This window comes from Notolabrus celidotus, chromosome 9, assembly GCF_009762535.1.
Source record: "Notolabrus celidotus isolate fNotCel1 chromosome 9, fNotCel1.pri, whole genome shotgun sequence".
Lineage (NCBI taxonomy): Eukaryota > Metazoa > Chordata > Actinopteri > Labriformes > Labridae > Notolabrus > Notolabrus celidotus.
In genome coordinates, this window is record NC_048280.1 from 27267479 (window position 1) to 27289540 (window position 22062).

General features: G+C 43.2%; 1 protein-coding gene across 5 annotated transcripts in view; it reads left to right on the plus strand.

The window, feature by feature from the left end:
* Positions 1 to 22062, plus strand: part of ncor2 (nuclear receptor corepressor 2) — a 118982-nt gene that overhangs the window by 94025 nt on the left and 2895 nt on the right. For all 5 annotated transcript variants that reach the window (XM_034691409.1, XM_034691408.1, XM_034691410.1 and 2 more), the window contains 18 exons: positions 7049 to 7199; positions 7730 to 7879; positions 8893 to 8985; positions 10890 to 11107; positions 11192 to 11534; positions 11676 to 11879; positions 12964 to 13209; positions 14210 to 14362; positions 14465 to 14746; positions 14853 to 15036; positions 15159 to 15541; positions 17763 to 17893; positions 18025 to 18200; positions 18964 to 19098; positions 19975 to 20117; positions 20220 to 20273; positions 20888 to 21088; positions 21794 to 21973. In XM_034691409.1, the coding sequence (XP_034547300.1) occupies positions 7049 to 7199; positions 7730 to 7879; positions 8893 to 8985; positions 10890 to 11107; positions 11192 to 11534; positions 11676 to 11879; positions 12964 to 13209; positions 14210 to 14362; positions 14465 to 14746; positions 14853 to 15036; positions 15159 to 15541; positions 17763 to 17893; positions 18025 to 18200; positions 18964 to 19098; positions 19975 to 20117; positions 20220 to 20273; positions 20888 to 21088; positions 21794 to 21973 (3427 nt within the window). The remainder of the gene's footprint in view (positions 1 to 7048; positions 7200 to 7729; positions 7880 to 8892; positions 8986 to 10889; positions 11108 to 11191; positions 11535 to 11675; positions 11880 to 12963; positions 13210 to 14209; positions 14363 to 14464; positions 14747 to 14852; positions 15037 to 15158; positions 15542 to 17762; positions 17894 to 18024; positions 18201 to 18963; positions 19099 to 19974; positions 20118 to 20219; positions 20274 to 20887; positions 21089 to 21793; positions 21974 to 22062) is intronic.

Here is a 22062-nt window from a genome sequence, read left to right on the forward strand (position 1 = left end):
CTAGTAAATCATAAAATCATGCTGTGTCATTACAAAACAACATATACACCATTGTTATGATACCATTTGGTGGCTCGAGGGATATGTGAGTCTTGTTAATATTAATTTTCTGAAAGCGTTTAAGATCAATTACTTGAAAAGTATAAATGCTGTCATGTTGAGTCCACAAGGAATGAAATGACCCTCTGTTTTAAAGTATACAAGTGGTATTTACTTGATTCAAATTGAAGTGTTATCTGTTTATCACTATGGTACAGGTCTGAAGTATTTACATTGATACGTTTTACAATACAAATAGTTCCAAGGGCAACTAAGAGTGCAAATGGTAGTAAGCATGTGCTTTAGTGATGGGAAGTTGGGCTCTTTTCAGAGAGCCGGCTCTTTTGACTCGGCCCCCAAAGAAGAGCCGGCTCTTTTGACTCCCGAACGGCTCTTAATTTAGGATCTTTTGTAGCCGTATATTTTACCTTAACTTTGCATTTATTCTGTAACAAAATCATTCTCACCCTGATCCTAGGGTTAGGGTTGTGATTAGGGTTAGGGTTGTGATTATGGTTAGGGTTGTGATTATGGTTAGGGTTGTGATTAGGGTTAGGGTTGTGATTAGGGTTAGGGTTGTGATTAGGGTTAGGGGTAGGGTTGTGATTAGGGTTAGGGTTGTGATTATGGTTAGGGTTGTGATTAGGGTTAGGGTTGTGATTAGGGTTAGGGTTGGGGTTAGGGTTAGGGTTGTGATTAGGGTTAGGGTTGTGATTAGGGTTAGGGTTGTGATTAGGGTTAGGGTTAGGGTTGTGATTAGGGTTAGGGTTGTAATTAGGTTTGGGGTTAGGGTTAGGGTTGTGATTAGGGTTGGGGTTAGGATTAGGGTTGTGATTAGGGTTAGGGTTGGGGTTAGGGTTAGGGTTGTGATTAGGGTTAGGGTTGGGGTTAGGATTAGGGTTAGGGTTGTGATTAGGTTTGGGGTTAGGGTTAGGGTTGTGATTAGGGTTGGGGTTAGGGTTGTGATTAGGTTTGTGATTAGGGTTAGGGTTGTGATTAGGTTTGGGGTTAGGGTTAGGGTTGTGATTAGGTTTGTGATTAGGGTTAGGATTAGGGTTAGGGTTGTGATTAGGTTTGTGATTAGGGTTAGGGTTGTGATTAGGGTTAGGGTTAGGGTTGTGATTAGGGTTAGGGTTGTGATTAGGTTTGGGGTTAGGGTTAGGGTTGTGATTAGGGTTGGGGTTAGGATTAGGGTTGTGATTAGGGTTAGGGTTGTGATTAGGGTTAGGATTGTGATTAGGTTTAGGGTTGTGATTAGGGTTAGGGTTAGGGTTGTGATTAGGGTTAGGGTTGTGGTTAGGGTTAGGGTGTGATTAGGGTTAGGGTTGTGATTAGGGTAATGGTTGTGATTAGGGTTAGGGTTGGGGTTAGGGTTGGGGTTAGGGTTAGGGTTGGGGTTAGGGTTAGGGTTGTGGTTAGGGTTAGGGTTGTGGTTAGTGTTAGGGTTGTGATTAGGGTTAGGGTTATGGTTAGGGTTAGGGTTGGGGTTAGGGTTAGGGTTATGGTTGTGATTAGGGTTAGGGTTGTGATTAGGGTTAGGGTTGGGGTTAGGGTTAGGGTTATGGTTGTGATTAGGGTTAGGGTTGTGGTTGGGGTTAGGGTTGTGATTAGGGTTAGGGTTGTGGTTAGGGTTGGGGTTAGGGTTAGGGTTGTGATTAGGGTTAGGGTTGTGATTAGGGTTAGTGTTGTGATTAGGGTTAGGGTTGGGGTTAGGGTTGGGGTTAGGGTTAGGGTTGGGGTTAGGGTTAGGGTTGTGGTTAGGGTTAGGGTTGTGATTAGGGTAAGGGTTGTGGTTAGTGTTAGGGTTGTGATTAGGGTTATGGTTGTGATTAGGGTTAGGGTTATGGTTGTGATTAGTGTTAGGGTTGTGGTTAGGGTTAGGGTTGTGATTAGGGTTAGGGTTGGGGTTAGGGTTAGGGTTAGGGTTAGGGTTAGGGTTAGGGTTGGGGTTAGGGTTAGGGTTAGGGTTAAGGTTAGGATTAGGATTAGGGTTAGGGTTAGGATTAGGATAGAACCAGAACTAAACTTAAGCATACAGAACCAGAAGCAAACTCATGCAAACAGAACCAGAATCAAACTCAACCAGAACCGAACCAGAACCGAACCAGAACCGAACCAGACCAGAACCAGAACTGAACCAGAACCGAACCAGAACCGAACCGAACCAGAACCGAACCAGAACCGAACCAGAACTGAACCAGAACCGAACCTAACCAGAACCGAACCAGAACCGAACCAGAATTGTACCAGATCCGTACCAGAACCGAACCAGAACCGAACCGTACCAGAACCAAACCGGAACCGTACCAGAACCATACCAGAACCGAACCAGAACCGTACCAGAACCGTACCAGAACCGAACCAGACGTGAACCAGAATCAAACCAGAACACAACCGAACCAGAACCATACCATAACAGAACCAGAACCGAACCAGAACCAAACTCAAGCAAACTGAACCAAAACCAGAACCAAACTCAAGCAAACATAACCAGAACCAACTCAGGTAAACATAACCAGAACCAACTCAAGCAAACATTATTAATGTCCTCAGGTTGGCATTGAGAAAAATCAGATTCCTCAGCTTGGATGGGCTGATCCGATTTCTCCTCTCAGTGAGTATTTGCCCGGTCTTTAAGAAGACTCTCTCTGAAAGAACAGATAAAGCCAGGATACACAGCCTCCCCTCCACCACCTGTAACCTATATCCTCACATATGATTGGCCGCATGGTCACCATGCTGACCAATCAAAACAAAGTTCTGGTGTGAGCAGAGCTGGGGCTGAGCACTGAGAGAGCTAAGCAGTGAAAGGTAAAAACTAGGAGCCGGCTCTCTTGATGCGAGCTGGCTCTTCTGATTCACTATAAAGCATCGGCTCTCAGAGCCGCAGGTTTTTATCATGACACATCACTAATGTGCTTAATCTGTGTTACAATTATGAGGGGGCCATGGACAATTTTCTCACCTGTAAGGGGTCCCTGGCTCCAAAAAGTTTCCAAACCCCTGCTCTAGCTAGTTGGAGTGCAAACTCCCAAAACGGAACAAAAAGGGAACAAAGCTGCACAGATACTCCACGTTGTAGACATTGCTGATCATAATAGACATCACCATGCAGGAAGACAGTTTACATTTTTTTTAAATCTCTGAGAGATCTTCAAATACAGAGTGCGTCTTTACACCGGTGCGATTTTTTCAGAGTTTACGGTAACTCAAATAAATTTGCTTTGTTTTAAATCGACCACTTAGCAGGATGAATATCTTGATTAAGCAGGTATATTTTGAGTTTGAGTTGAGTTGAGAAACATTTGTGGCCATTTTTGTCATTCAGATCTATTTAGGTCATTAAAGCACTGATCCTCTGATCATTATTATTATTTAATTATTTCAGTAAGGCAGCTTCCTGATTCCTTTGCAGGCCCTTTTTTTTTTTCTTAGCTCATTTTATATTTTTTGAGAAAAGAGAAAGCTGAGATGTTGCCCATCATTGTTACTTGGTTGCACTAATAAAGTGAAGTGCTTTACAGCTGTGGTTGCATTATGCTATAATCAATTTGCCATCATTTTTAAGTGTGTAAGAGATGATTTCATTGATAGCCATAGACTACATGTCTTTCAATGTAGACTTCCACTGAGAGGAACATATTAGACTATTTAGGAACTAAATTAGGAACTAAATTTAGACGGTCATACCAGCTTGATCATCAATGAAAATGTCCTGGAAATGTCCTGGAAAATGATCTCTGGAAAAGAGTGGGAACCCTGACACTCTGCTGACACTGTTAAAGTTTGACAAGTACATTATGACACAACTGCAAAGTGTTATCTTTCCTTTTATTTGGGGAACCTCTGAACAACCTGCTGATAGTAATGAAGAAAAGGCAGTACGAATGAGTTCAGGTAAATGAGCTTTTGTTTGGGATTTTGAGACTCCTGTAATAAGAATAGGATGATATTTGATTTGTACGTGGTTCATTCTCTCCAGAGGCTGATGGATGGATGTAAATAGTGGACTAAAACTGAGCCTATGATAAAATGTGTCATTACAGCAGCTTATATCACTGCTCACAGACCCCCCCACTCTCATTATTTTCAGTTACAGACCTCTTCTGATGCCCAGCACTGCTTGCGCTTCTATCCGTTCTGTAATTACTGTAAAGCCACTCCTGTTAAACTAGCAGCCCTTGGGTTTGCCTTTGCTTTGTGCGCTTATGATGAAAGAAAGCTGTAAAGATGTCATTAGGCGAGCCAAGTGCTGGAGCTGCTGGATTTCCCTGCTGCTGTGACATAACCACAGCTCTGTCACCCTGGCAACAGGTACACACTGTACCGCGTCTGTTCCCTCTTTTATTTATCTATTTACTCCAGAGTCTGGCTAAATCCAGTCATTGATATGCCCACTGTAATATCACCTCCAACTGGCATAACCAGAGAAAACAAGTGTTGAGGGGGCTGTTATCCAACATGACAGATTAGTAATGAAAAGGTGCGGGTGTTCAAACGTACTCCGCTCTGTTGTAAACACCTAAGTATGGTAATGTGAGGAGCAGATGAGGACTGCTTTTGCTTTGGTCAGTGCCATCTGATCCTGTAAATATAAACCTCAACAAGTCTGGCCCCCCCGACCATTAGCAGTGTCTTCTTGGAAAAGCTGCAGTCAACAGACGAGAAATGTGATCTCAGCCTCTTCTGTGTCTCCCACTCAGCCACCCGCCCTCTCTCTCTCTCACTCACTCTAAAGAAGTGTAGAAATATTACTCATAGTCGGGGTACGATTGATGTGACTCAAGGATTCAACAAAGCTGCGTTGTCATCGACTGTTGCCGCCAAGTTGTTGCTCCTCCGCTTCTTCTGGGAGTACTACTTAGTTTTTTCACAGCTGTGTTTGTTTATGTGTGTTTTTTATTTTCTTATTGTTTTCTGTTTCTCGAGATGTCCGTGCCCCAGAAAGAGTTTGTTGCGTGTTTGGTATACAGCACACTCTTTTAATATGTGTTACAGTCAGCGGTGGACAGTAACAAAGTCAGTTTACTTGAGTACAGTATTTAAGTACATTTTTGGAGTATCTGTACTTTACTTGAGTATTATTTTTTGGGGATACTTATTATTTTTACTCCACTACATTCAGAAGACAATTATTGTACTTTATACTACATTTCTATCATTGCTCTACTCATTACTTTTGCTTTGAAGTCAGCTCATGAATTTCCTTCTCTTTTCTGAAATCTGATCCCTAAGACAGTAAAATGTGTTTGTGTAGTTCTGTTTGTTTCAGTGGTTTAGTCGTACCTGTGTATCGTGCGTCTCCACGGTTGAACATGGAGCAAACACAGAGCAAATTTCACTCAGATCAGGCAGTTCATTTAGAGGAGGTAATTATGTCTATAATTCTCCACCTGAGCTCCCATGTCCATATCTTCAGCCCATGTTAGAGGTTTTTGAAATGAAGAATGATACGTAGTATTTGAAATGTTCTCCCTGTTTCCCACTCTGCCTAAATATACAAACATTCACTGTCCAACCTGAGAAAGTGTGTTGAGCTACGTAACATTTGTGTCATTCCAGATAAACATTTCAAACTAAGTTGTCTGTGCTTGGAGTAACTTAGTTTATGTTTTTATTCTGTGGTATAGTTTTTAGAGATTTCAAGTAATGGTTTCTAGATAAACAGAATGTAACAGAATGTACTCCTATGTATTCTTGGCTGCATTTATGTATTGTGAAAATACAAAGTTTTGAGATATTTCAAGAAGTACTTTGAATACTTCAGTGTTTTTAGAAGGAAGTACTTCAGTACTTTAAGTAATAATCTGACAGAGCAACTTTCACTTGTATTGGAGTAATATCTGACATGGAGGATCTATACTTGACTTAAGTAATGAAGCTGTGTACTTTGTCCACCACTGGTTACAGTGCATTCACAGATAAATGCTGCCCTATCTTCTATTAATTAAAACAGAGTATTCCCTTTGCCGTCTGTACTATAAGTACATTAATTCGAGTTGTTTATGACCTACACTGTGGCTCCCTCACTGCCCGTGTAAGCTGCTCTGATCCACTTTTATGATAGATATTAGAGAGTTGTTTGATGTAAGCTTGACTTCTATTTTCATGGTGTTGTTCGTAGATTTGGTGGGATTGTCTTGCTTTCTAATGACTCTCACGTGTAGTTATCATAATGGTGCATATCTTCGAGAAAGGCCATTTTGATTATATAACAGAATTATTGAGGATAAACACCAGGCCTGCACAATAAAATCGAAATATGTGATGTGTGATTACATATTTCAGCACTGTGAAAATTATCTAAAGCGTGATAAATAAACAAATCTTGAAGAGTGCAGATTAGCGACAACTCACAGACCATGTCCATCTGCTGCTCTTCTTTTTAACACAACCTGTGTCTGCAACATGTTCCTCCTGAATCAAAAATTAACCCTAAAGGCTGTTTATTTTACCTCTGAATAGGCACCAATTAATCTGAGGTAGACAGATTGAGCTGCATCAAAGAGTGTGAAAGCATGAAGAACGTACACATGCCTCTATCCAAAAGGTCAAATGTACACATCCTGAGCGAGAAGCATTCATTGTTTACATTGTATAGTTTCTGTTATTTATGGGATATATATTCAGACTGTTTTATGTTTGCACTATAGTTATATTGTGATAGAGATCAAATAGCAGCCCTAATAAGAAATATGGCATTATAGAGGTGAGGATTTAACACTATACATCTAACAGTGTCATTACCTGCTGTTAGATATCCAGCTGGAGTCTGGAGGGTTCTCTGTTTGGAGTCTTTGTTGTGTTAAGATTACTCTACATGAAGAACAGAATCAGAGTTTGAAAAACATGGGGACTGAAAGTCGAGGGCATTTCCCGTAGGTCTTTGACAATTTGTCATTTAAAGTTTGTCATGATTATAATTTGACTTTCCTGTAAAAACAGTGAGTGCTGCGCACTGAGATGATAAAGGGCAGCTCTAATTTTTTTCTCTCTCTCTTCACCTCAGGGGACACCGGCTGATGTGCTGTATAAAGGAACCATAACTCGTCTGATCACAGAGGACAGCGCCAGCCGAGCTGAGAGGGAGCGGGAAGAGGCTCTGTCTAAAGGCCATGTGGTTTACGAGGGCGTCAGTGCACACATTCTTACATATGACCGTGAGTAAAACAGCATGGCTAAAGAGTGTTTTATGCTAAAACTGAGGTTTTTCATTTCGGGCGATCTCTGGTTCAACAAATGGAAAAGGCTTTCTTGAGCTCAATCAATTGAGCCTTATTTGTGTAGAACTTTTCATATAAAGTGAAGCAACACAAAGTGCTTCATTCCAATCCACCCCTACACACACACACGCACGCACGCACGCAGACTTACAAAGCAATGAATGGATGACTGTAATTAACAGCAGACACAACATGATGAATAAATTAAAAACTCTGGCTTTGTATGTACCTGCATATGTGCCAACAAACAAACATTCTTAAATACATAAATATATAGAAAGATGCACAAATATAACGTTAGAATCTGCCAAATGGTTACCATGATAAACACATAGACAAAAAAACTAGATTTAAGTCAGATAAAGAAGTCTTAAAAAGCATTTCATTATTTCAAATCTCATGGAGCAGTCTCTCCCCTGGCTAAGTGGTATTGTTTCCTAAGTTGTGGTTTCATTTTTGTTGTTTAGGTCCATCTTCTCAGACCCCTAAAGATGAGGGCAGAGGCCCTGGGCAGCCCGGGGAAATCCTGGGCTTGAAGCGTCCTTACGATGTTATGGAAGGGGGCATCTCTAGAGGACTCCCCATGAGGGATTCACTGTCTGCCACTAACTGTGAAGGTAAGAAAGGAACCTGCTTAAAGCTGAGGTTGGCAGTCTCGGAAAACTAGCATGAATTTGAATGTAGCATTTCCTCATGACTCTGTCTAACCCCTCCCCCTATCCAGTTGTACCGGTGACACGATATCAGGAGAAAAATTATAACACATATATAATACTGTAACAGCTCTACTGTTTGTTAAACTTGTTCAGTGAAGATGCTCTTAATTCCTACAGTGTTGACGGTCAGTGAAGGCATCAGGAGAGGTGTAGAGTGTGTGAGCTGGAGAGAGGAGAGACAAGAGGAGAAGTTCTTCATTCATTCAAACATTGATTGTTGTTTTGTTGGTTGGCGTGATCACGGCCGACAGTGACCGGTTATTAAAACTCAACGTGTTCACGAATCGGCTCGTCATCCCTACAGCGTCCAGACGGACGCTACAATACATCTACATTTCTGTAGGACTTACTAGATGTCATTCACTCTTCTGCTTGTCAGAGCCCCCGTGGTGAGAGCTTTTTAGACTCTGATCCGGACTACAGTCCTGAGCAAAGCACCTCATCGGGTCAGAGGGGACAGGCCCGAGGTCGAGCGAGAGGGGCAGTAAATAGAGTCAGGGGAAGCAGAGGCAGGGGACGAGGACTCAGAGGAGTACACGCCGGGGAAATGAACGCGCAGGAGGCGGGCAGAACGGCAGGACGGGATTTGAATGGTTTAAAATTTTGGCACCCAAAAAACGGTGATTGGTTGGTGTTTTCCCAGGTTTACTCTGGCTGTAGATAGCAGCTTTTCTTTGCTCTTTTTTAGGAACACATTATGTATTGATTGCCATCAGGACATAAAGATCATTTTAACCAGTATAACAAAAAGTGTATCTAAATCGGATTACCAACCCCAGCTTTAACCCTCTGACACTCTCATCAGAGCTACTGGATATAAACCTGTTTGACACTTGTTTAATTGCACTCACCTCTCATTATCCATGGAATACTTTATTGTCAATCTCAGAACGCCTCCTCTTCCTCTTTCTCAGGTCTGATTGGTCGAGCCATGCCTCATGACAGGGACAGTCCACACCACGCACCTTACAAGGATGCTCATCACACCCGTGGCTCCATCTCACAAGGTAGGACGTCAGCTTCATATAAAAAAAAAACATGCTTGAGGTTTCAGGTTATGTTTTGAAGAACTAATTCACTTGGTAGGGGAAACTTTTTGCCGTTTCTAACATAGTGTCAAAATCTAATCTGTCCCTGCTGAATGTACAATTATAAAGATTTTTAATAAATCATCTAAACGCACAGTGTGTGACTACAAGAGGAAGCAGGCTTTCAATGCATCACTGAACACAGCTGCCAAGAGGAAGTATACAGGGTATAGATCTAACAGATCAGTGACGCAGCCGGACTGAGAGGAGTCTTTAAGATGTTGCTGCAGATTCAATCTTTGAACTAGAAGTTAATCTATCTGCATTCTAGATAACGCTGTTAAACTTCCTCTGTCATCTTTGTTTGATTTCTCTGTGTTTTTCCTGAAGCTACTTAGTCATTGTGCTTTCTTTTCATCACATAGTACTCTGTGTTACAAAGCAGAGCTGCAGCTGTTTTTTATTTTAGCTTTCTTTTTTCCTTTCGAGAAACAAGATTGTGCCAGTTTACCAGATCATGCCTGCTGGCAAGAGAAACTCCATGTTAGAAATTCATGTTTTTTCTGATGGCCGCAAAGCAGGGATGTAAGGATATATCGCAAGATGGTAAAAAATCGATACCAATGAGGGTGGATTAAAATAGATTCAACAAAATTTGTATCTGGATATTATTTTTAAACAGTTGAAGGAGCTAACTGTATTATACTCCGCTTGTTCAACATCATTAAGTCTCTTGTGCTGCTCTCTCGTCACTCGCTGAGTGGAGGTGTTCTGCACACAGCGAGTGACGCTCAGCTGGGGGCTGCAGCTGAGTGACAGGTCTCCACAAGCGTTTTTTTTTCTCCACCGCCGGACTGATTATGACCCGGTTGCACTCCCGGCTGACACCTGACCAGGTTCACATGCTTATTTTTCTCAATAAGAAACTGGACACTGTGAGTCTAAATTATGATCCTGCTCAGTTGTCCTGTTGCAGTAAATCCACATGTTGAAGTCTGAGTCTTCAGTCTATGACTATGCGCCCACAGAGATTATTTAGAAGCCTTCTCCTCACGTTGATATTCAGCGTTTAACATTTTGAACAGCTCAATACGATCGGTAGCTGTTTAATACCATCAGTTACATACACTGTCGTGAAGGAAAATTTGATTTAGGGGAAAAAAACGCATTTGGCATTATTATTATATTGGAAAATGCTTGCATTTTTTTAATGATTAAATGATAATTGATTGTTTACATTTCCGAAGATCGATCACAGAAAACACTTGAAATTTATATTCCTAATTTAAAGAGATTTACCTTATTTGTTTTAATATTTAATACTTTCATTTAGGAATTGTTCCCTTTTCATTTCTTTATAATTGTTCTGAAATTTTCCAAGAAGGTATTTTTGTATTGTGATTTTTTGTTTTTTTTGCAAGTTGCGGAAAAAGAGTGTGCAGTGGTTTTATTTGAGTCTACAAAGAAATATAAGAGAAAAAAATATATATTGCAACTGTCTATCTGAGAATTGAAATAAAATAATGTTCTTCATCAAAGTTCTTTGAATTTTGAGTTCAATCCAGTTTTCTTGAAAATCGTTAGAGAATCTGTGTGAATCGTATCGTGAACCAAAAACCGGGATTTGAATTGAATCATGGGTTAAGTGTATCCTTACATCCCTACCGCAAAATGAGATTACCATCTTGTCTCATCTCACCAGAAAAAGTTCTAGATGAAGCGACTGGATCAGAAGATCAAATCCCATCAGAACCTTTTTTTATGTCACTTTATGACTCTTCTCATTTTAAGTTCTGTCTACCTTATGTCTGATGTACAGCATAAGAACAAAACACACTTGTTAAAAGAAAGAAACTGAGAATTATGTATTCTTATGATTTCAGGTTTACCTCGTCATCTGGAACCTCAGGATGGTTACCTGAGGAGGGAGGCTAAACAGATGAAGAGAGAAGGCTCCCCACCCCGTGGGCCTGGCCCGCTCTCAGACCCGATGAAGGGCAGAGAGGGGATGGTGCCCACGGTAAAGGAGCCTGGGCGCTCCATCCACCTCATTCCCAGGGAGGAGCTTAGACAGCCTGGCAAGGAGGGCATCATAGCACAGGTAGCTGGCAACAAATCCCAGTCTGTGCATCCACATCAGATGTTTTGTCCTCTCTGTATTTATGTCTGATATGCTCCTCTTTAGGGAACACCCATGAAGCAGGAGGCAGCTGGTTCAGGGAAACGCCATGACGTCCGCTCCATCATAGCCAGTTCACCACGTTCCTACCATAACCCCCCCTCCCACCTGGAGATGCGTGAGAGAGGCAGATATGAAGAGGCACCTAAAGGGCGGCCAAGTGCTGTTGTCAGTACAGCTAGCCCCATCGCCCGCTCATCTCCCCTCACACTGGGGTCAGAGCAGGGAGGCAAGGCCCATCACAGTCCAGTGGGCTACGACGACAAAGGTGGCCTTAGGAACCCTTACCCTGGGCCATCACATCGAGGATCACCCCTCTCCAGGGAGGCAAGCCAAAGGCAGCATGATGGTGGGTGTATATCAAGCTGACCAGACAATTTGGGGGATTGATTCTTGCTATAGCAGCCCCAGCTGAAATATTGTGGAGTGCTGTACCTCACCGCACAAATACTGAATATTAAATTCTGTTTTTCTCTTGTGTGTACTTCAGGCTCCAGTAAGAATCCTCAGCAGGAGCGCAAAGCCACACCAACCCCCAGGGAAATGGCTGCTACCAAATCACCACTACAGGGTGTTACCGATCCGCAGGCCTATGAGCGTCTGCTGCAGGGTCTTGGAGCTGCAGACGTGTACCGTCAAATCCCCTTAGCCTTCGATCCTGCAGGAATACCCCGCGGCATCCCTATCGACCCGGGTACATCCACAGTCTAATTACATTATAAAAAAGTATAAGAAGATAAAAGCCTTGTCCTCTGAAACACTTGAGTTTGATGTTTCCAAAGGACCTGCAGGTGTTTTCAGTTATTCTGACCTGACCCGACCTCAGTTGAGATGGGTAGAGCTGTGCCAGGTTACCAAAGTTCATGTTCTGATAAATAATATGTAAGACCTAATGGAAGTTGGTCCTGGGTCACAAAATGCAGCCGAGCCTTTTAACACCTTTTTTGGGAGTGCAAAAAAAAAAGCTCAACTTCTGCTGCACCGCAGTGCATCGTCATCTATCAACCAGGCCTGCATGATATGATACGCCACAGTGCGTTAGCATGGTTTGATAGTGTGATGATTGGATGGTGTTCAGTTCAAAATGTATATTGAAGCATAGTTTTAATCTCCTTCTCTTGACTTTTTGCCCTACCTCATGTTTTACACCCCGTGTGTGTCACATCCGCTCTCTCAAACTGAAAATGACACCTGAAGCAGAAAGCAGAAGTGCTGCTCTATTTTCTCACTAGGTCTTCAATCATTTATTTGCTTTACCATCCCTACTCAGCCATTGTGCTCACTAACCTTGCAGTTGCATTTGAATGTTTTTCTAACTATTATGATTCAGACAGTCTCGATGAGTTTATTGCGGATATTTATGATATAAAGAGATAACCTTAAAGACGTCATTTATTGTGCAGCCCTACTGGCAACGCTCTGCACTGACTAATCATTAATTCAAAGAGAGCACAGTAGGTGGACTATCCGTGTTGGTTATCTGTCACTTTGCACTTCCTGGTTAGTTTTCAGTTTCCTTGCCAAAATCTATGGTAGCAGAGCCACATACATTTGGCCTTTGACAGTGATTTAGCAAAGAGGCTGATGGTCTGGGGACAACCTGACACCTGCCTAACCATACAAAATTATAGATGCAGAGTGACGTCACCCATGCTCAGTCTTTACTCTCCTACACAACTTTATGAACTAAGTGAAATCATCTGTATGGCCTATGAACATTTTGGTGTGTTTCAGTTCAACATACAGAGTAACAGATGTCTCCTTCTCTCCTTACACAGCCGCCTACTACTTGCCTCGCCACCTAGCCCCCAACCCAGCATATCCTCATCCCTACCCCTACCTCATCCGTGGTTTTCCCGACACGGCAGCCCTGGAGAACCGCCAAACACTGCTCAACGACTACATCACTTCCCAGCAGATGCACCAGTGGCCTGCAGCCATGGCTGCCCAGCGCTCAGACCTGCTGAGGGGTCTCAGTCCACGGGACCAGCCCCTTCCTCTGCCCTACTCTGCAGCCCCACGTGGTAAGACTATCTGATTTAACGAATCACACTGTGACTCAAACAGATCAGACATAATCGACTTTGTAGGATGTTAACTACAACTGTTCTGGACTGATCAATGATTAACTCTGTCAGCACAAACATAAAATATGCTATGACTACGAGGAGCTAACTGAAAGCAGATGGGTTCATGTTGATTAGAGTTGATTCCATAATTTATATATCTTTAAGCTTGAAACATGGAGAACCGTACTGCCCTTAGACTTACTGAGGCACTATCTGTAGCGGTTGTTATAAGCTTTTGGTAGTTTTCCTTTCGTTGATCAGATTCTTTCTTGAGCTGCATGTTTAGATTTGATGTTATTTGTCTTGGTTACACAAGTTGTGGACAAACAGCTGGGGGTCCTCCACCACTTGCAGTGAAGGTAAAGGTAACTAGAAGCTACTAGAGACAAACAGTATGATAATACTGGTATCACTGTCAGTACTTAACATTTAGATCAATGTTTTAACCTAAAGTAATAGTCAGAGAGGAGCCAATGAGTGAGTTTAGGTACAATTATAATCTAAGTTGCCAAACTGAACAAACCACAAGTGTGTTCAGTATTTACAAGCATATGGGTTACATCCTTCATCACAACTTTTGTCTTTGAATGCTGGCGAGCACAGAACTGATTTGATATCAAACCGTTTTCTCTTCTTTTAGTGCTACATAATAATTTCCTTCCCCTCATTTTTCAGTGTTGTTTTAACATTTCCATTGGAAAACCAGGGGGTAAAAACTTACCCACCACGCAGTTCATGTTTTATTTTCTCTTCTAAAGTTGATTTTATTAGTATTAGTTCCAAACAGACAAACATGCTTTTGTTCTCCTCACGGTGTGATGTGACTCTAAAACCTCCAGTTGTTGCATGACAAACTTGCAGTTTGAGAGCTCGGGAATCAAATGTTCTCCATTCAGACCCAAACAGAAGCTGCTGGTAGCATTTTCTTCAATCCCCCCTTCTTTCTGTCCTCTAGGAATCATCGATCTTTCTCAGGTGCCACACTTACCTGTCCTGGTCCCTCCCTCTCCAGGGGCAGCCAGCTCCCCCATGGACCGCATCACCTACATCCCCGGGGGAGGCACCACCTACCCTGGCAGGCCTTACACCACCCCCCCAATCTCACCAGGTAAAAGCCTGTTCTCACCAGCAGCTCATCCAAAGCCTGAGTGCTCAGCATGGTTATTGTTTTAAACGTTGTACTTTCTCTTTTTTTTTCCTTTTCTTACAGTTGGGTCCTCACACATGAACAAGATCCAAGGCGCGCCTTCCTCAGAGCGCGAGCGTGAAAGAGACCGGGAACGAGACAGGGAGAGGGATCGGGAGCGTGAGCGGGACCGGGAGAGAGAGAGGGAGCGTGAGCGGGACCGGGAGAGAGATCGAGAAAGAGAACGGGAGAGGGAAAGGGAGAGGGAACGGGACCGTGACAGAGAGAGAGACAGAGACAGAGAGAGAGAGAGAGAGAAGGGTGGCTCCATGGGGAATGTGGAGCACGCCCCCATCTGGAGACCAGGTGTGGAGCAGATCATGTTTTTGATTTTATCTCTAAGCTAAAGAAAGTGTATATAGAGTGATGTCATGAACATGTCTCATACAATGAATGTGTGTTTGGCTATCAGGTACTGAGCACAGCTTGGCAAGCAGCAGCAGCAGTGTGAGACCTTCATCCCAGCCATACAGCCACCAGCACTCCCCAGTGTCCCCTCGCACCCAGGAGAACGTGCAGCAGAGGCCGAGTGTCCTCCACAACACCGGAGTGAAAAGCCTCTCTGTCAGCGAACACTCCGGCTCATCTGTGTTTCGGTAAACCACATTTTAGTTCTGGTTTTCTAAGCTGCCCTGGAACCTCTTCCAGTTGTAATTTCTCAGAGCAAGGACATTATTTGACTGTCTTGTTTACTCAGTGTGTTTTGTTTGACTTCCAGGTCCATGTCCTCTGGGTCAGGCCGCTACCAAGGTTACCCCGGCCACCTCCAAAGGACAGGTATGCCCCCTGAGGCCTACCCACCTGTCATGGACTCAAGTTTAGCCAAAGAGCAGAGTCGCGATGGAGGGAAAAACAGGGGAGGTCTACCCAAGCACGTGCAGGACCAGCACGGGTCGTCAAGCAAATCTGACCCCAAGATGTCCAGCCTGAGCCCCGGAGGAATGTACCCAGGTCCCTATCCCCCGGCTTCGGGCCGGCCACAACACCTGCTGCCTCCCCAGTCGGATAACCCCCCCGGTCGTGGAGAAAGCGGTACTCCTAGTAGGGATAAGACTCAAAACAAAGCGATGTCCATTCAGGAACAAGAGCTCCGAGCACTCGGTAAGACCACCATGACTGCGGCCAACTTCATAAACGCGATTATTATGCGTCAAATTTCTTGTGAAACGGGGATGCCAGAGACGGGTTCGCTTGTTGCCAGCAGCGCCACTGATGGTAAGACGCTCTGGTTCCCAGGGTCCCCCTCATCACCCAGACCCTCCCCCCGTCAGTCTGTGGCCTATTGCACGCTGTGGTGGTTGGCATTATCAAATCAGCCCAATTCATTTACATTTTTTTTCCTTCAATGCTCTACTTTTTTGCTTTATTCCAGTTTTATTATTAGTTATTCTTCTCAGACTTAAAGACCACCAAGGGTGCCCTCTGGAAAATCAAACCTCTAGCCCGATCAAATTGGACCTGACTGGCTGAGATGAAATTAAAAGAGGCAGCTCTGATAAAACATGAATTAAAATTTTATGGCTAACATCTTAACACATTAAATTTTCCATGAAGAAGATCCTAGGTGTCCTTTAAGGTGCCCTTTTGAAGGTAGTAAAGCTGGTGGGACATTAAGGCAGAACATCCTTTGCTGCTTATTTTCATTTTCTTTTCAGAGGATGTGACTTGAATTTAACATGCGGCACCCCTTCTCCCTCCCATTCGGCTGCGTACTTTAAACAGAATATTTCACTGCATTCATGTGAGGCATGACGAGAATATTTTATACTCTTAAAAAAGCATTTTACCGCTGGAGGCTTTTACACCCCATGTTAAACGGGACTGCCTGAAATTCAGACACTTTGACTTTCTACATGCAGTGGCTCCACTCCACTACTGCATTTCTAATGAGGCACTCCTTCCAGACAAAATCCTAGACTTATTTGAGCTCATATCACTGTGGCACTGCTTTGGCCTACATGTCACCCAGATGACTGAAGGGGAATAGAGAATTGTGAGTCCTTTTCTTTAAACCTCAGTGAAGGCCTTACCAACTACCAAACGGACTCCCTGGGGTCTCAGAGAGCACTGGTGTTGCACAGGAGGAGGAGGGTGGAAAGGGGGACATGGATTAGGTCTTTCAGCCTTCCAGGGGGAGAGGGGTACTGCAGCTTCTGCCCCCCCAAAGTCTCTGCATGTTCCTATTTATGGCTCACTGTAATTTATGCTGATTGTCTTTTTGTTTTTTTTTCCCTCACATGCCAAACGCCCAACACATCTCTCTCAATCAAGCCTCTGGGAGTTTGTCCATCATTTGGAATGTGATTTTGTTGCGTTGTTTTCTGCTTGTAGAGCGACCGGTCTCATTTGTATATATTACAAGCCTGTAGGGCGAGCGGCAGCAGCATGCTGAGTCCAGATGAGTGTTAAAGTCTACAGGAAGCATGCTTTTCAAACAGACAAGGCTGCTTGGCAGAGCTATTAATAGGACATAATCACCTTGCTGTTGGCATGCAGTCACTAAGTAGCAAAGAGAAATGAAAGCTATTGTACACTGTTGTTGAATGGAGCCCAGAATTTCTCGTGTTTTTGCTAGCTAACAATGATTACCACAGCATCCTGTCTCTCTGAGGGACTTGTCCCCTCCTGGGAGTCTATGTAGTCGATCCACCACCCCCACTCCAGCTTACATCATCCTCTCCTGAGATGAATACTGTAGTGCAAGAGCTGTGGAGGAAAACAACAGACATCATGTACAGGGGAAAAACAGCTTAGATAAAAAACACCTTATCATTATTGATGGTTTGTGTGGGTTAAGTTTGATATCTTTAGGACCCATAGTATACTTAGATTCATAAAATGTAGTCAGGGCATTTGTAATGTTATTGTCTAGAGGAAATTCCCCTGAGCTTTGAAAAAAGATCTGCTTCTTAGGATGGTCTAGAGTATGCTGGTTAAAATGTGAGGTTCTGTGGCTTCTTCATTTATAAGTCATGGATACAAAACTCGTCATTTTCAGCATCATTGCGTGACAGGGTTATGCTTGTTAGTTCTCTATGCAAAGAAAAAATAAAGAATCAGTGATTATAGGAAGGCCAATCTTTTGTGTTTTCATGTTCAGATGCCATATGAAATGCTCAAATTTCACATCCACCAGAAGTCCTGATGGATGAACAGACATTTTTGAATTCTGCATGTTTTCATGTTCAAAGTTTTGGTCCTCTGAATCATGTTTCCTCAGACTAAAAACAAGACTAACTTTTACGCTTGTGTGGATGTGATGTTTGCCTGTGTGTGTGTTAACGTGTGTGTGAATGTGTGTGTTTTTGGATTTGACTCTCAGCTCAACAGAAGATAGATCCACACAGTTTGTACCGCCCTCCGTCTGAAGAGAGACTGTCTCCAGGCCAGCAGCCCACGTCCCCCTGTGTGAAAGGCAGCCAGAGGGTGGTCACCCTGGCTCAGCACATCAGTGTATGTCCCCATGACCACAGCATCACAGATAACAGAAATGACACAGTTACATTACGAACAGTACACCTATTATATTCTGATTGTTACATGTATTGCCAGACTGTGGTTATATCACTACCTTTATATTACAGGAGGTGATTACTAAAGACTACACCAGGCAGAGTCAACAGCAGCAGAGCTACCACGGTTCTCCTGTCCTGGACCTGACACGTCCACCCAGTGCCACCCAGCCTCCACCCACCTCACAGGAGTCTGCTGGAGGGCCCAGATACATGGACAGCCTTGGTGGAGAGCGAAACAGAGACCGGTAGGAACCACTATCAGACATGATTATTCTGTAACAACAAAAATACCTGTAGAAAACAGCAGCAACAGTGTGGCAATCTTTCAAAAGAAATCTTAAAATGACCCCTGAGTGTTCATCATTCTTCAATTATTTAACCAAAAACAACAACAAAGGTCTACTTTTCCACACCAAACCAGATGAACTTGGGGGTTGTAACCAGTAAAATGACAAAAAATAAAGCAATCAAAGTAGTTTCATGCTAAAAGTCAGCGTTGTTTTATGCTCTTTGGCGTGTACAAGACATTAAGAGAGCCTACGAGGGGAGCTGCTTCTATATGTTTGAAGGTTTGGATTTATTTGTTGTTAGGATTCTTTCAGTATTCATGGCTGACATGGTCTTTAGCTGGAGCCAAATACCTGCAGTCCCCATCCCTCCAAACATACTGACAGGTTTGGCCATGAAATACACAGAATGAAGTAGTATGAAGTGAAAACTCTTTCTCACTCGGATACTTTATGACAACCTCTAGCTTGGTATCCCTTAAAAAACAACCATGACGTTATTTGAAACACTTGGAAAGTTGTCATCTGTATGTTGGACAGCCTGAGTGGTTGGTGACACGTGAGACTTGTTGTAGACTGGTACATGAGTTTTGTGTGGTGCTGACCAGGAGATGGAGGATTAATTAACCAAAGTTTTAAGCTGGAAAAGTTCATTTGACTTGCAAACTTCTTATTTGGGTACAGCCCTGGATTTAATATGTAAATGTGTCTTTCTCTGCAGGTCTCCTCCTCAGCCCAAGTCATCCCCGGTCAGCGTTTCAAATGACGGCATTGAACCGGTGTCTCCTGCTGGAGCAAACTCTGAACCCGAAGTCCAGGGAGGGGCCTCCTACCCCAACGAGCAGGGGGAGCAAGGGTAACTAACGGCTCACATTGCCGTAGACGTCCGCAGAAACGGCTTGCTGCAAATAGTTTTTATTGCTTGTATTAACTCGAGTTGGAGCAGTCAGTCATCAGGTTATCACATTGCTTAGCTTTGGCCACTTGTTCACAGGCAGGAAGTGCTGCACCAAACCTTCCAGTGTGGGTTTCAGTTCCCCTCCTAGCTTTTGTGCTCATATGGAAACTAGAAGTGAACTGGTTGACCCGCCAGCTGATTCACCAATACTAACCTTTGATCATTGCCAAGATACCGGTCACTCTGAATCAAATCATCCAAACTAAATGTACCAAAAGCTAACTGTAACTGTATTTCTGAAATTTGGGGGAAATAACAAACTCTGATCATTGCATGTCACTCACATTATCAAACTGAAATGTTCCTTCACATAAATGATTTGTATTTATTTCGTTTTTTCAAACTTATCCAGTCGGAATCAAACAACCAATCAGGGTTAGCTTGCACATAAATAGCCAATCACAGCTACTTTTACAAGCTTGCATCATCCAGCTTCTAAGTGACCTTTCTCAGTCATACTGAGAGCACAGCAGCTGTGCAAACACTTCAGTTTCTACTTTTTGGCTTTTTAGGATGTACATTGATCAGCTGTCAGTCAGTGTTCCTGTCCTCTGTCCGACATATTTAACCAAGTGACACAGTTTGCAGTGACGGCTGCATGTTTGGTTTGTCATTTTACGGGAGGGTCTTGGCAGAGTGATAAAAGGTAGCAGAGCCAGAAAGGTTTTCATGTTAGAATATTCATGTTGCTTACTGCTACTTTAATAATGTAATAACCAATGCCTTCGTCTGTGTGTGTGTGTTGACCTGGTTCTCCTCCTCCTCCTCTTGCAGGATGGGCTCTCGTTCCCCTCCCAACGCCTCCCAGCCTCCAGCATTCTTCAGCAAGTTAACCGAGAGCACGTCAGCGATTGTGAAATACAAAAAACAGGAAATGATTAAGAAGATGACTGTGGTAGGAAACGAAGGGGATTTCAGTAAGTCACACTCCAGTACAGACATGAGTGCACAGTCGAAAACTCTTTGTCTCAAGTCAGATTTATTAGAAAGAATGGACTCTGAACCTCTTTCCTTTTCAGACGCAGGTCAGCCTGGAACAGAGATCTTCAACATGCCGGCCTCTACAACCGCAGGTAAGATTTTCTTTTCTTTTTTTTTCTTTTTTGTAACAGTTATTTATTTATTGTTAGAGGAAAGCCACTCATGACCCACTTTTATGTGCTGTCCATGTTTTAGTAAAGGTGGAAATGGTGTGTTATGTAATGTGTTATTGTAGTAGCGTTATGACTGTGTCCTTTTGTAAAGGTTGTGAAGCTTATTTTATTCTGCAGTGTTCCTCAGATGACTGTAAAATACAGAGCAATGAGCACAGATCAGCTTACTTTATGTGCTAGAAGGACCTAGATTATTTTTACACTGTATGATTTTGCTTCTATTGATTCATCATGTGACTGATTTATTTCCAGTCGGTTTTGTGAAATCATCAGACGGCTCAGATTTTAAAAAGCATTTGTTTATTTGAAGAGGAGAACTTGTTGAAAGAGAGGAGTTTGATGCTGGAAAGTGCTTCTGTCAACAAGATCAGCTCTTTAGTCTTTCCTCCTGATCCTGTGTAATGTTGGGGTTATATCACAGTCATCTGTCCCTCTTTATTCTCTTCGCTGTATCTCCTGTCTCTCTCCCTCTCTGTGTGTCTGCACTCGCCATCTCTTTCTCCCTCTAACTTTTAAACACTCTCTCTTCACAGGACCCGTGAGTGTCCGTAGCCACCCGGCACCAGAGACTCCCGGAAACTCAATCGGCCTGGAGGCCATTATAAGAAAGGCCTTAATGGGCAAATACGATGACCAGTCTGAGGAGCGCCCTCCATCCAACCCTGCTAACATGATGGGTTCCAATGTGTCTGCTAACATGGCAGACGGACGCGGGGAGGACGGTTTCTCACAAGGTCAGACATACTGTGAAATTTAGCTTTTTAATCATTCTCAATACAGACTCTCAGAAGTCGTCTCATTTTGTGTGATTTTCCTCAGCCTGGGACGATATTTAGAAAAGATGAAAGTTTCTCTTTAAAGCAGTCAGATTTTTTACCAAGATTTGTACCAAACTTTTGAGATTTCATTAACATCCTCAGATCAATGAAGCCTCTGTTGGCTGTTTAGGGCCCAAAGAAAACTGTGCAGCTAATGATCAGTCTAAAAACATCAGAGCTGCCCCCTCAGTGCTTCTTTGAAAGTATCTTCTGTACTTGAATTCCCTTCAGACAGTTAGTTGTCATGATGTGTTTTGGCTCATGTGTTTATTGTCAGTTGGACTTGATTAGTTTTTTCTCCTCTAAGAATATTTCTAGTTTTAGTCGAGTCTTCTTGAAGCCTTTTCCAGCAGTGTTGTCAGACTAATTTATTCTTTCAGTTCAAGAAAGATGTAAAAGGAATAATCTATCCATTTGAGTGTTTGGTCTCATTTACAGTTTTCAGATAACTTAGAAAAACAGCACCACTGCACTTCTCAGCCAAAACTACAGAAGTTCAGTTTACTCAGCTTCACTGTATCAGCTCTCAAACAGAGCTAACAGGATCCTTGTGAACCTGGAGTGATTGATCACGCGTTAATGACCTGCTGTGGACTAAATCTCCGCCTCCTCTGTTTGCAGGTGGGGGAAAATCGTCAAAGGGCAGCGGGCGCTCGAACGGCCGGAAAGCCAAATCTCCAGGACCGGGTATGTCAGGAGGGGAGAGACCGTCCTCTGTATCCTCAGTCCACTCTGAGGGCGACTGCAACAGGCGAACTCCTCTCACTAACCGTGTGTGGGAGGACAGGCCTTCATCCACTGGTGAGGAACAACTCTTTGGAGACGCTTTAAGTCGATCTTTACCGGTTGTCTGTAAAAAAAAGTCATAACTCTCCTGTCCCTCTGCACCC